The 14,313-nt window shown below is 38.6% G+C and overlaps 2 protein-coding genes across 8 annotated transcripts in view; one reads left to right on the top strand and one right to left on the bottom strand.

The window, feature by feature from the left end:
* PPP2R3A (protein phosphatase 2 regulatory subunit B''alpha) overlaps positions 1 to 9,331 on the top strand; it is a 281,968-nt gene extending 272,637 nt beyond the window's left edge. For all 4 annotated transcript variants that reach the window (XM_064277286.1, XM_064277285.1, XM_003419984.4 and 1 more), the window contains one exon: positions 7,006 to 9,331. In XM_064277286.1, the coding sequence (XP_064133356.1) occupies positions 7,006 to 7,132 (127 nt within the window). In that variant the 3' untranslated portion in view covers positions 7,133 to 9,331. The remainder of the gene's footprint in view (positions 1 to 7,005) is intronic.
* Positions 1 to 14,313, bottom strand: part of MSL2 (MSL complex subunit 2) — an 89,246-nt gene that overhangs the window by 34,685 nt on the left and 40,248 nt on the right. For all 4 annotated transcript variants that reach the window (XR_010319490.1, XR_010319491.1, XR_010319492.1 and 1 more), the window contains one exon: positions 1 to 14,313. This exon is cut by the window's left edge. Coding sequence is in view for 1 of the 4 variants with exons in the window: in XM_003419983.4 (XP_003420031.1) it covers positions 12,722 to 14,313 (1,592 nt within the window). In the remaining 3 variants the exon portion in view is untranslated.

Genomic DNA, 14,313 nt, shown 5'->3' with positions numbered 1-14,313 from the left:
CAGGGATGTTGGAGGTCCTCGGCAAATGTTTACTGAGTAACACAGAAGGCAGCAATACTAGCAGCCACCTCACAAGGGTAACTGTAGGAGCCCACTTGGGCCTCCAAAAATAACTTGAAATTCTCCATCTACTTTACCACTCTAACAACAATCATAGGTAGCCTTTATGCCAAGTACCTGTAACTTCTGATTCAAGCCTGGTAATTAGGTAATGCCTTCATTAAGTAATCTATTAATGAGGTGAAGGAGGATCAAGTGTCTCCGTGGGTATAAGGCTGTAAACATTGTGAATTATCACATCTTCCAGATACGGTGATCACAACATACAATGGCATTTCCATAAATTCAACCAGGCAATGAAGGAGAAACCACAAAGACAGGGTGCCAGTTACTTACACCTGTTCATCTAAATGTGTCACCTATACAAAGATTGGAGCCCTGGTGGCGCAGTGGTTAAGAGCTTGGCTGCTAACTAAAAGGTCGCAGTTCAAATCCACCAGCCACTCCTTGGAAACCCAATGGGGCAGTTCTACTCTGTCCCATAGAGTCGCTATTGAGCCAGAATTGACTTAACGGCAGTGGGTGGTTTTATACAAAGATGGTAGGTTATATGTTTATAATTAAAATTCTCAGGGTTTCTGCAGTAAAGTTAAAAACCTCACAAAAATTATGTAAAGCAGGCTAAAGGGTCCTTCGTGTTTGTAAAGAAATTGAGAGACCATCCGTAATCAGAAACAAGCTTTTTCTGCTAATTTGACTAGTTAAGGCCTTTTAGATTATCCTAAAAATGCTTTCTTACACTCTGGTGTTGTTTCACCAACAGCTTCACTTTTGAGTAACCTAGATTTTTTTTTTTTTTTAAAGTCTTTATCTGATTAGTAGGGAAACACAGGCTTGTTGCAGAAAAATTGAAAAAATATAAGCTTAAAAATTACCCTTGGTTCAGTTACCCAGAGATAATCATTATTAACACTCTGGTCTATTTCCTTTTGGCACTTAATCTAGCGTTTTCAAACATACGATTCTTAATACTTCAGAGTGTTTTCTCAAACAACTATTACTGGTAGTTTAGAAGAACTGTTTTCTACTAAATGTTTTTTCAGTAAAGGCAGCGTTTCCTTTAGAATTTATGTTAAATATAACCTCATACAAATTAGTCTTTGTGAAATTCTACATTTACTTCTACCAGCTCAGGAAAATAAGGCAGGCCAGCCAAGAGCCCACCAGAGCAATCTTCCAGGAAAGTAAGCTACTGAGTCTGCAGGTAAGGGGTTGTCTGGAAACTGATTATCCTCAGTGAAGTGGAAGGCAGAGGAGCGGGATAGTGGAGTGTGTGTACACATACATGTGTATATTGGGGTGTGGAGAAAGAAAAAATGACAGGAATTAATATTCCAAAGCATGAGTATAGTTTTACTGCTATAATAATTCGGGGTCTTTTTCTACAATGCTCAATGTACAAAGCTTTTATATGGACAGAAGTTAATATGGTGTTTTATATACATTCAACAAAACAAATCAAACTTAATTTATTTCAACAGATATTCACTGGTATCTTTTCTATGCCAGGCACTGTGCTTGGTAATAAAAAATGAATGTCCTTCCCTTTGAGTCCATAATTAGGATATATGTAGCCAAAATTGTTATACTGCCTACACCCATAATAAGAATTAACAACTGGTGGTCTTATGATCCTGGAGCACTGCACTGGGCTGAATAATGCCCCCCCCCACCCCCCGAATTCATGTCTACATGGTACCGTGGAATGTGACCTTATTTGGGAATAGGATCTTCGTAGATATAATTAGTTGCAGTCACACTGGATTGGTGTGGGCTCTAAATCCAATATGACTAGTATCCTTATAAGAAGAGGAGACACACACACAGAGGGAAGACAGTCATGTGAAGACAAAGAGATTGGAGGGATACACCAATAAGAACACCAAAGACTGCTGGAAACAACCAAAAGTTAGGAGAGTGTCACAGAACAGATTCTTCCCTAGAGTCTACAGAGGCAGCATGGTCCTGCCAACACTTTAATTTAGAACTTGTAGCCTCCAAAACTTAGAGAATAAATTTCTGTTGTTCTAAGCCACCAGTCTTGTAATTTCCTATGGCAGCCCTAGGAGACTAATACAGTCACTTGCAAGAAACCTTCAACCATCAAAAAATGAAATGAGACCAATTTCCTGAGGCTGGAAAATGGGCGTTACTTATTAGGAAATTTTAACAAGAGTTGAAACAAAAGACTTTTCCAATCACTTTATGGTTAACCGGAGTCCCTGGGTGGCATAAATGAGCATTCAACTGCTAGCCAAAAGGTTGGCGGTTCGAACCCAACCGGAAGCACCTCATAAGACAGGCTTGGCGATCTGCTTCTGAAAGGTCGCAGCCTTGAAAACCCTATGGAGCAATTCTACTCTGCACACACAGGGTCGCCATGAGTCAGAGTCAACGCCATGGTAACAAACAACAACAAAGATGGATTAAAAAACCTCAGTGAACCAAATAACCAGCTTCTAAAGCATTTCAGTTAACCCATTGTTTATATAAATGGTTTTGGATACTTGTTTTTAATTTAAAAGTGTAAAGGTAAAATTCATCCACTCCTATAGTTGAAGTGTTACAGATTCCAAAATAGGCAACTAATTAACATTTCATTCTATGCCTATACCTACTGTATGTCTTAGGGTTCCCCATACCGGCCCTGAATTAAATATTCTGTCCTTTGTCCTTGTAAACAATAATAATCCCCGAAATTTGAATTAAACCACAACACCCAGACACCACCTTAAAACTGCATAAAATACTTTGTCAGACTACGTGTGTGCTAGTCATTATCTCTACCAAATTCAGTTATTATGCTTCTCTCCCAGGAATCTGTAAAACCAGCCTTAGTACTTTTTCCAGGAGCTGTCATCTGGAAGAGAAAACTTTGTTAAGGGAACAGGTTCCTAAAGGCAATGATATTGTTGGTAAAAAAAAATACATGAACCATTATTTCAATGTTATTAACAATACTGTGTTAATTCTATGTTAAAAAATCTGTTCTCAATTTGATACTTGTGATTTGTAGTGAGCTGTTTGTGAACCCTGTAAATTCTGCTTTAATCCTGACCCTTCTTCTCACTCAAAAATGGCCAGTTAATGCAACCAATGTCACAAAACAATTTGTGTATAAATTTTTTAATGAAAAACTAATTGCACTGTAAACTTCCATCTAAAACATGCATTAAAAAAAAATATTGAACAAAAAAAAAGACAAAAAACTACGTACCATACAATTCTAATCACGTGAAGTTCAAGAACTGGCAAAACTAGTTAGCAAATCATCCAAATAACAAAACAGTGGCTACCTATAGATGGGAGAGGGGAAGGAGGGAATTGGTTTTGACTAAATGAGTCCTTACGTTCATCACAACTCATGATTTAAAACCTGTGCGTTCATGCATGTACATTTTTTAAATAAAAAGTACAGTCTGTTTCCTTTCACTTAAAAAAAAAAAAAAAAGGGCAGTTAACAGGATACCTCTCATATAATAATCTTCATTTGACTCCAGAAGAATTCCAAGTGACCTGGAAGTGGCAGTTAGAAGCAATTAACTGACTCACTGTCTCCCTCCATGTTCTCTGGAATTCCTGAAGAGCTGGATAAAAAGGAAGGCTCTCACAGATCTGACTTCAAGATGACTTCTGTACCCTCACCATACCACTGACTCTACCCTTCCCTAACAACTTTTTTACAAGAATATTAAGACATCTCTTTTCATCCAACAATTGATTTTGAGCACGTACGTAGTGCCAGGCACTACACCAGATATAGCCCAAGAAAATTAAGGAGTACAAAATGGGCACTTTTATTTAGTTGGGAAGAGAGACACATTTAATTATGTAATTATGAAGGAAACAAATCAGATGAACCAACAATGGAGAGGGGGTTCCAGCTTAGGGTGCTGAAGGAAGAATTCCCTGAGGAACTGAAGAGCTAAAGGTTGAGAAGAAACAGTTATGCAAAAAGCCTAGAAGAAGAATATTCTACATAAAGGAACAGGAAACAGTATGTTGGGGAAATTTAAAAAGATCAGCTTACCTGGAATAGGGAACAACTGAGGGAAGTGTGGTTGGAAAGAGCGCAACGGTGGGCTGAAGCGTAGCGATTGTGAGGATGGTGCAGGACTGGGCAGTGTTTCCTTCTGTTGACACAGGGTTGCTGTGAGGTGAAACCAACCCAACAGCATCTAACAGCAAGGTCCTGCGGGGCCTAGGGAAGCTACTGAAAAGTGTTACACAGGAAAGTAATTAATTCCACTTACGTCCTTTGAAGATCACTCTGCTGGATCGGTGGAGGTATGAGCAGAAGCAGGGAGAAGAATAAGGAAGACATTACAGTCATCTAAGTAAGAGATGATGGTAGTTCAGGCTAGGGTGACAGCAGTTACCATAGAGAAAAACAGGGATTTAAGATCTATTTAGGCGGTAACTTGCCAATAGTTTGGATCAACAAATTTGCTGATGGATAGGAGGTGTAAAACAAAGCCATACAGGACTCCATGATTTGTAGCTTAAGCAACTGAGTGGATGGTGGGGCCGTTTACTGAGATGGGTACAATTAGTGAGGGAACAGATGGGGTGTTGGAGGAACACAGAGTCCTATCAGAAGTATGAAACTAGTGAATCATCAAGAAATCAAGTAGGCATGTGGATGTGAATCTAGAGCTCAAAGGAGAGGTCTGAATGGAACATTTAAAATGTGGACATCATGAGCATGAGGGTTCATTGGTGACCTGGACAAGATCTGTTTTAGTGTAGCAGTGGGGACCAATAGTAGACTGCAGTGGGTTGAAGAAGAAAGAAGAGGGATAAATATCTTACAGTTCTCTCTATAGGGTCACTATGAGGCAGAGTCAATGGCAATGGGTTTTTTTTTTTTTAATCTCTGAGGAGGAAACAAAGGGATGGACAAAGTTGACATCAGGGATTGTGAGAGAAAATTGGAAGTTGCGGCCCAAGTGATTTACTGCTGTCACTTGGCTGTGACTGCTAAACTCCAAAGAGATACATCTCAAGCTTTCTCAGATTCATCCTTTCTTATCGTTATATACAAAGCATAACACACACACCTTTTTCTTCTGTACTCTTCTAGCCTATCCAGCCCACAGGGCATTAGAATATGTTTATGTACCAGACTGAATTAAATCTATTGCTAGAAATCACATTTCTGGTGTGAGACTAGAGTGGGAAAGAAAGATGTACTTTAAATCTTTTACTCACAAATGCCAAAAAAAGTTCAATGGCTTTCTCTGTAACTCTGCCCCGTAATATGGGTTAAGTATCAGCATCATGCTCCATTGAGCCCCGGCACTTCCCCATCATGAAAATAGGAGCTGATATTTTCCAAGAGTTTATGCTTTATCAGGCCCTCTCACCGAATCTCTACCTCAGCCTCATGAGAAGTAGGAACTGTTAGCTCATTAGTTGAGGAAACTGATGCAGAAGGGTTAATTTAACATGCCCAGAGTCACAATAAATGATTTAAGACTGGAACCTGACATTGGAGTCGGACTTCAAAGCTCTAAGGTTAAGCCACTTAACCATTATTCCCGATGGGCTCCACCAGGCCACAAGCTCTGTGAGAAAGGGGCTGGTTCAGTCTTTTTATCATTATATTCCTAGCTTTTGGCTCATGCTTAATACATAACAGGAGTTCAAGTAGTTGTTGAATGAGTCTCACTTCAGATTTCTCTCCAGCACTTGATCGAAGTGTTTAAGATACAGCTTGCAAACAGCAAGTTACGGCAGAGAGGAAGAAAATCTCTTCCATTCTGACACAAAATAAGCAGTCATAGAGCAGACACATCTCAAGAATTAATTCTTCAGCATCTTGTTCCAGAAATGAAGGTTCTGCCATCAACCCTGTTTCACTCTTATTAGAGCAAGGTACCCTCCTTATTGCCTCCTTATCCAGCATATATCCCAGTTAGAGACCTTAAGGAAATTGGGGAGAGGGGGTGGAGATTAAATATGGAGTCTTTTGTGCAAAATAATCAAGTTGTAAATGGCTCTGGGTAGCATCATAAACTGGTACTCATAGGGAAGCTTTCCAAACATCCCCCTCCCCATTTAACCATCTCTAACCTCTGCAAGCAAAAAATGTCTTACTTGAATCGGTGCCACCTACTGGGTATCCCTGCCTCAGCATATTTTTCCTTGCTCATCTGTGGTGGTATGTCTGATGGAGAGACTGTTAGGTCCAGGTGTTTCTGTTCGAGTGCTGCTGTGTAAGGCCCTACAGTGGTTAACAAAACTAAGCCGGTGGAGCCAAATACTGTACTAGACGTTGCTAACTGATCATGTATCTTTTTCCGCGCTCAGATGTAACCTCCGCTTTCTGGTGTAATACTTCAGGCAGGCAGCATTCCCAAGAGATAAAATATATTTTGTGTCAACTCCACCTAAATCCACCTTCAGGATAGCCTGGAGGATGTGGAATTCAGAGTATACCGGTAACTCTCTAAAGGAAGTGAACGGGGGATCTTCCTCAGGATGAACATCTAGGTACGCTAGGTTCTGCAGCGGAGGATGGAGGGAAACACGTGAACGGGCTGTATAGTCTGTTCTGTGTACACACTTGCACATCTGAAGTGTGCTGCTTGAAAGCCATGGATGGAAGTAATTTGGGAGTTGAGTAAGTTTCCCAGGCTGCACGGAGCCCACTTCAGTGGAACCGTTCACAGAGTTGTTGATTTATGGACCTCAAATCCACCCTAACCTAACACTATCCATAGTGCTCTCATTCCCAGTAAGCACTCCTAGGAAAAGCTTTATACAGCAGAGATTTCAGCAATTTCTAACATGGATTTGAGTTTCAAGCAACAGGGAGAAGAATGTTTTCTTCTCTAGAGAGATGCTCTGTTGTTTATAGCTACCGTTTAGCAACTGAGGATACTTTCATAGGCTGGTCTTCAGTCTCTGGTTTGCCAAACTGACTTCTTTTTGTTCTTTCAGCTCCTTTGAAGACTATGAAACAGATGAACCTGTCCCTCCCTCTGAATTTGGAAACAAAGGAAATAAAATAGTAACCTCAAACCTTTCAGAGAAATGTGGAAAGCTTCAGTCAGTGGATGAAGAGTAGCTGTATTTTGGATGTTCTTTCTTGTGAAGAAATGCTCGTTTGTACACTGCTTTCTTAAAGGCTTTGATTTCTGCAAGTGTGTGTCTGCCCTAGGAACCTTAAAGTGTTTTTAAGCAATAGGTCTGGATACACACTCAACTTGGGAGACTCCTCCAGTTTGCCTCAAACCTCTTGCAGAGCTTTTCCTCAAAACCAAATATAATCATGTACATCACCTTCCAAAGTCTGAGAATCCACTCTCTACAACCCTGATTATACCAGGGATCTCTTGTGGACAGTGCCAAGCACAGTTCACTCTACAGAAGTAGGAACTGCCTCACTGTCGGTCAGCATCCCTGAGGCCCCTCAGGGCTCCTATGGAGCCTAAAAGAAACCTTCAACTTGAGTTAAAAATTTTTGAAACTTGAAAGAGCAGTAAGGGCTTCCAGAGTTGACTTAGCCCTGGTAATAAAAGCACTGCCAAAACATCTCAGAGACTTCTTTCAATTTTATTTGTACTGGAGTTGAAAGATCTTGAACTTACCAGTTTAATTTCACAATGACCTGCCAAGCTATGAGTCACTTTACATCCTCAGGTATTGTAACCACTGGGCTTTCCAACCTTATTGCCAAGCTTTGAATAATCCTTCCCCAATCATGACTGTAGATCTTATATAAAATCTCAAGAAAAAACTTACTAGATGAAGACAAGTACAGAATTTGGTTCACATCTGGGGAAAAAACTCTTTAACATTTGTAGAGAACTGATTTATTAATCTCCAAATTAGTTGAATCCCCCGTCTCTTCGTATTAGAAGGCCTATTTGAAGACTTAAAGGAAAATTAAAGACTTACATGAAAATTTTTAACTACACTATATTCCTTCCTTTACTAAGTATTACAAAGTAGGCGGACAGTAAAGGCCTCAATGTAAACAGTTTCTTCATGTTGAAAACAAACTACTATTCCAGGCACCTTTTTAACATCTTTGTCAAAAATCATCTTTTCCTCTTGTTTTGTTTTTTATCTTAAGTCCTAAAAGTGTCAGAATAGCTTCCCTTCAGCACCATCTTGGCCCCCTTGCAGGTCTGCAGGTCAGGCATTTAAGTAACCATACCTTGGGCTATGGTAGGCAAAAAGTGAGGGAATTTATAAACTCCATAATCAGCAAGTTAACAATCCTTCCTGAGACAAAATCCTCCCAGTTTCCTGTTATTTTATCTTCATGATTAGAACTGACCATCTGTTTAATGGAAACCATTATAGAAAGTGACAATTATTAAAACTAATAGTTTACGCAGAACAAAGTTTAAAAGTGACTAAATTTAGAAAACACTACATGCAGTAACCTAAGAACACTGATAAAATTATTAGGATTACTTATGTGATAACATGAATTTATTGTCCAGCCCATCCAGCCTTTACCAGGGAAGAAAAGCAACCATTTATTTCAGATAAAAATACAAAAAATGTTTAATACTGGCTTTTTTTAGAACCAGATATGCTTTAAAGGTTTTATTATCCGTAATGATCTAAACTGTTTCTAAGACTCAGCAAAAAAATAAAAATATTCATTTTTCCAGTGTATATATATATTTTCTTAACATCTGGCTTTGCCTTTTTCCCTTGTTGCTCCATACTAAAGTCATCTTACTTTAATTTTGACCCGTATTTAGTTTAAAAACAGTCTGTAAATGTAAAAGTACAGCTAGCAATACTATTGCATTTAAGATAAGGCTGGTTTAAAATAAATTTAGGTTTCCCAAAGTACCACATTTTCAGACATTATAAACATATGTTTCATGTACTCTTAGATCTGAATGCAAGGAGTGTGACTTGAGAAACTAGGGCAGTATGTTGCTTGACTTTCTGGTAAAGATCACGCTGAATATAATCATTACTGCCAAACCGGAAATTTCAAGTTATAATATTCCAGGCTCCTTGATAAAAGATACATCAAAGGTTATCATGATCTTAATGCTATTCAGTGAAACTTGAGTTTCACAGCATAACATTAATTGCTGAGGTAATCAAGATAAAATAGAATTCTGTGTATTTTCCCTGCACCTTATTCTGTATCACCATGTACTGTTCAAGTGTTTATAAATAAGAAGTCATTTGCTCAGTTTTTGTAAACGATAAGGTGTGTTTGGATGGAGAAGGCTGCATGACTTTTGTTTTTCCCTTTTTGCAAAACGAAATAAAGAAAAACTGTCAAATATGAATCATGTTCACTAGAATGATCACTATGCACTTTTGGTTCTAATCACACTTATAACTAAGTTTGGAGCCCTGGTGGCGCAGCAGTTAAAAGCTCAGCTGCAAACCAAAAGGTTGGCAGTTCGAATCCACCAGCAGCTCCTTGGAGACCCTATGGGGCAGTTCCACTCCGTCCTACAGGATCACTGAGTTGGAATCGCCAGCAACAGGCTTGGTTTTGGTTTTTGGTAACTCAATTTATGTTTGAAAAGTTATACTGTATGTAAACAAGCTTGAGTTTCAGAAAATAACTCTTTGAACCCCTAGGAAAACTATCAAGTAAGGTCTGGAAGGGTAACACCCCACACTGAAGTGGTTTCCTCTGGTGAAAGGAAGGAGGATTAGGGTTTGGGTGTGAGAGGTTCAAAGGTGACTTTAGCCTTATGCATAATGTTTTTTTAAACAGAATGTGTATCTGTTATTTCAGTAACTATTTAAAAAGCAGAGGGAAAAGCATAAAATGCATTCAAGTATTAGATTTAGATAATGTATTTTGAATTTAGTATTTCCTAAAGCATTTGTTACTTCTGGTTGGGGGGGGCAATTTCATTTTTCATCTGATCATTGTAAAACTCCTCGTGTGCTTCAGCAAGATCATCATGGAATTGTTCTGAGAGCCAAAACACAATGAATAAAACAAATGCTTTACCCTAGGACCAAACTAAACCTGCTAAACAAAAGATAAACCGTCAGCTCTAAAGCTTCTTACATAACCTTCAGAGAAAAATCATTTGATCATCTATGTTAATAACGAGGACCCAAAGAGCACTGAAGATGTGTCATATTAAATGCTGTTAATGTTTGGTGGTTTCCAAGCCTCATGAGGTAAATCCAGTCACTTCAGGAATAATCTGTCAGTCATGCCAAGTTAGCCATTGATCAGCATTCCCAAATAACTCGAGGCATAAAAACAATATAAAAATCAAGGCACTGTAATTAATTACTCTTCCCCCAGATGTATAAAGCAGACCACTCAGAGCATGCTATCCCAAACTCCTCAGTATTCTACAACATAGAATTAGAAAACTAACATTTATTGGTAAATTTGAAGGTGTAATACAGGTTTCCAAAAATGTGGCAGTGAGAATACCAGCATAAAAAAGAGAAACTTGTGCTAAAAACCACCTGAATTCATCACTGGCAATATTACATAACAATCAAGGCCTTCACATACTGATGATTTCCACTTTGTCTATATTGCCAACCTCCCATGCCTCAAAAACAGAAAACTAGTATTATCAAACTTGGGACGCAATAAAGTACTTTATGAATTTCAAGATCATAGTATCAGGAAATTGAGATTTGCAAAATATATCCTAATCACCCATGTGTACAATCTCATTTCTAGTCATTTTTGCAGTGATCATTAGTAAATAAAGAAAAGATTTACAAGTTTATATAGCAGGGCATCTGGGTTCAACACAAAATTATTACAAATTTTAGGCAAATACATGTTTCATAAGACACTGCTAACACTTGAAGGAATTAAATAAAATTCCAAAACTTGGAAAATAAAGACAAGACAACTAAGAAGCATTTTCCACCATTTACTCTTGTTATCAAAAATAGTTCAATCTTCTTGCAAAACAGAAACAAAATAGTACATACTGGACACATACATCACATTTTTCTTCCTATGGCTTTAGCCCACCCCCACCCCACCAAAAGAGACAAAGGGGAGGAAAAAAAAAAAAAAAACAACAACAACAACAAAAACAACTCTACCTGACCACATTCACAGAAAATGACACCAGGATACACTACAAAACAGAAGGAGGTGTCATCTGCTCTGTGTCCAAAGGTTTCGTCTCCATTTTTTGTACTAGGTGAGTAACCATCATTGAACATGCTGAGTGCCAAATCAAAACATAACTTCAATATATCTCAGATCTCACTAGAGATGGTGAATGTAGTAGAAATTGGAGATTTTCCAGCAGTATTTTTAAGTAAGCACTGTGAAAGCAGCATCTCGAAATTCACCAGGTCACGTCTTTACAACCTAGTCAGTCCTTGTTTTATTTGGGCTGTGCTCTTTGAGGCAACTGACTAGATTTCCCTTCAACAAAATATTTGTGACTCATTTGCCTTCCCCATAAAAACTGAAGGGAAGAAGGGCAACACGGGAACGTAGTTTGTGCTTTACATGGAAAAGGGCATTCTGAAGAAAATCCTCTTAGCTTTAAACCTACCTAAACGCACTAAAAAAAAAAAAAAAAAAAAATTTTTTTTTTTTTTTTTTTTTTAAACGCACAGGCTTCATAAAAAGGCATTTTTATTAGGCTTCTACAAAGAAGCCTTCATAATGAATAGCACCCTAAAAAAAAGAGCATATTCAAAATAAAATCTGTGGCAAACTATTAAAGGAAGCAAATATTGAATAAGTGGCCAATGGCAATAAGTATAATGCATAAATCTGGGTAAGTCTGGGGGCATTATTCCAAAATTATTTCAAATAAATCCTAATTTCTAAGTAAAACATTTTTTTATAATTGTTTTAAGTTCTGTCACATATGTATAGTCCAAATTCAATTACCTTTGGAATAAAACTACTTTTCTCCACTTCATTTAACCAATTAGAACACTGTTCAAAGCGAAGGAGGGGTGTAGAATTTTTTCCTAGAAATGAATCAGACTTAACTAAAAAAAGGGCTCAACTCAGAAGAGTTTTGTAGCATAAACAGAACAGCTAAACATCTGCGGTCTGATAGAATTTCAGTTTTTTTCACTTTTTTAAAAGACGGATTTCTTAAATATTCTAATGAGGGGCCAATAAATTTTCTTTCATAATACTGCTGATTTAAGAACTGCTACATACACCACGTAGCCAATTTTCATGATCAGAAATGGTATTATGTCACCACAAAGGTTGAGCTGGACACATCAGCTTTTCAACAGGAGAAATATCAATGGCATCTGAAGGCAGCACTGAGTCTCCTGAACAAACTAATGGCTACTTTTCCACAAAAAAAAAATTAGCACAATCTTTATGTACTGACTAGATACCACTTCCTTACATTTAATCATAAACTTTGATTATGCACAAAGCATGACCATAAACAATGAGGTTAATGTTATTTTCCTTGCCAAAGTTCATTTTGTATAAATCAGCTGCATCAGCATTTGTTCTCAAACTATGAGGTTCTGTAAGAACTAAGGACATATAGTTGTAGGGTTACTCCTCCATTAACTGCAAACTATTTCCCCGACACTAACACATATAACTTAGCAATGAAAACACTTGATACAAGTGATCTATACGCAGGAGCTCCGGCAAGTTAAACCAACAGAACCATAGCTGCCGTAAAACTGTAGCTATTTTTCCTACCAGAGGTAGGTCTAAAGACCCACTGATTTAACAGTCGAATCTCATGTCTATAGCTTCATCCAAACTTTTATCATCATGTGTACTGGCAGCTAAAAATGTTGTTACTGGGGACCCTGTGACATTAATTACACTGGTGCTAGTACTAGCATTGCGTACGGCAATGCTAGTCACATTAATGCCCAAAGTGAGCCTGGTCTGCTCCAAGGCCTTTTCTGGCACAGCAAACGCCTCCAGCTTCTTCTCCCCATTGGCCATATAGGAGTTTTGGCAGCCACGACATATACAATCTAAGCAGGCTTTGCGGTTAGAGTAGCAAGGGCAGCGTTGGCCGCGGCATGTAAGAACACTTGGATTTTGAGTAGCACGCCCACATTTACACCCTTTCTTTTCCTGGGGTTTTTTGTACACAGTCTTGGTAGGACATCCTGGCATAAAATGATGAGTAGGAATCTTTTCCTTTACTGCTTTATCTTTTTTTAGAATACCTGGCTTGGTTTTAGAGTGAGATTTCTTCGATCCATGTTCATGACTCTTTTTCATGCTTTTAGTAGATAAAAGTACGGTTTTACTGATTTTGGGTGTTGTGCCTCCATTGGGAACAGTTGCTATAGGCTGGAGAGAGATTTTGCTCTCCCGTTTCACTGTCACGGGAGCAGATGCCCCCAGTGTTGGGCCTCGGATAATGGTAGAAATTGGAAGTGGCTGAACTTTCTCACTGTCACTTTCTGATCTGGATCTTTTTCTATTCAACTTTGCTACCTTCGGAGTTGCTGCTGTACATGATAACCCATGAAGTGCAGGACTGGTGGACATGAAAACATTATGGCTAAGAGACTGGGAAGAAAGCTGCAGAAAAGGTCCATTGGATACAGTGGCTTCCAAGTTGGGCTGCAAATTAGGGCAACAAACCTCTGTATTCGAAACTGTTTCTAAGCTGCGGAGTACTTCTTCAACACTCAGTAACAGAGAGTCACCAGGTTTTATGTCTTCGCTGAAACTGCAGATATCAATGCCTGTGGAGCATAAGTCAGTGGCTACCGTGTCACAGACAGGTGGCAGGCTGTCAGACAGATCCTCAGTTTTTATGTCAACAGTGTTACATACATCAATCGTATTTGAATGTTCAGGTGAAGGAATATTAATACCAAATCTATCTATTGAAAGCCCATTATAAGTAGGCAAACCATTGATAACAGAACCGCCAATAGCAATGCTGAGGGTGCTTTCAGATACTGGAGATAAACTAGCTTGAGGATCAGTCGTAGGTTCTGAGGTTGAAGGTAAAGGGGAATGTGTCAAACACAAAGTAAAGGATGAATCTGAGGGTTTTTCTGTCTCCTCACAAAACAATGATCCATCATTAAGCAAAGCCAAAATATCAGAAGAACAGTCGACTGCTTCTATTATATCCCGTGCCAAGGCAGTCTGTGTTATATATTCACATAATTTTTTGTAGCAATTCACTAGGATGCTTAACTGCTTGTTCTCCTCAAACTGCTCATAGTCTTTGCACCAGCTACATGAAGGTTTCATCATCATTTTCTTGCCTTTACAAGTTTTGCAGACATAGTGTTGGCAGGTGGAGTTGGTAGGTGCAATAGGGTCTTGTAGCAAATGTC

This window comes from Loxodonta africana, chromosome 26, assembly GCF_030014295.1.
Source record: "Loxodonta africana isolate mLoxAfr1 chromosome 26, mLoxAfr1.hap2, whole genome shotgun sequence".
NCBI classification, from domain to species: domain Eukaryota; kingdom Metazoa; phylum Chordata; class Mammalia; order Proboscidea; family Elephantidae; genus Loxodonta; species Loxodonta africana.
Note: the sequence above shows the minus strand (reverse complement) of the source record. Positions and strands in the feature narration are given on the sequence as shown.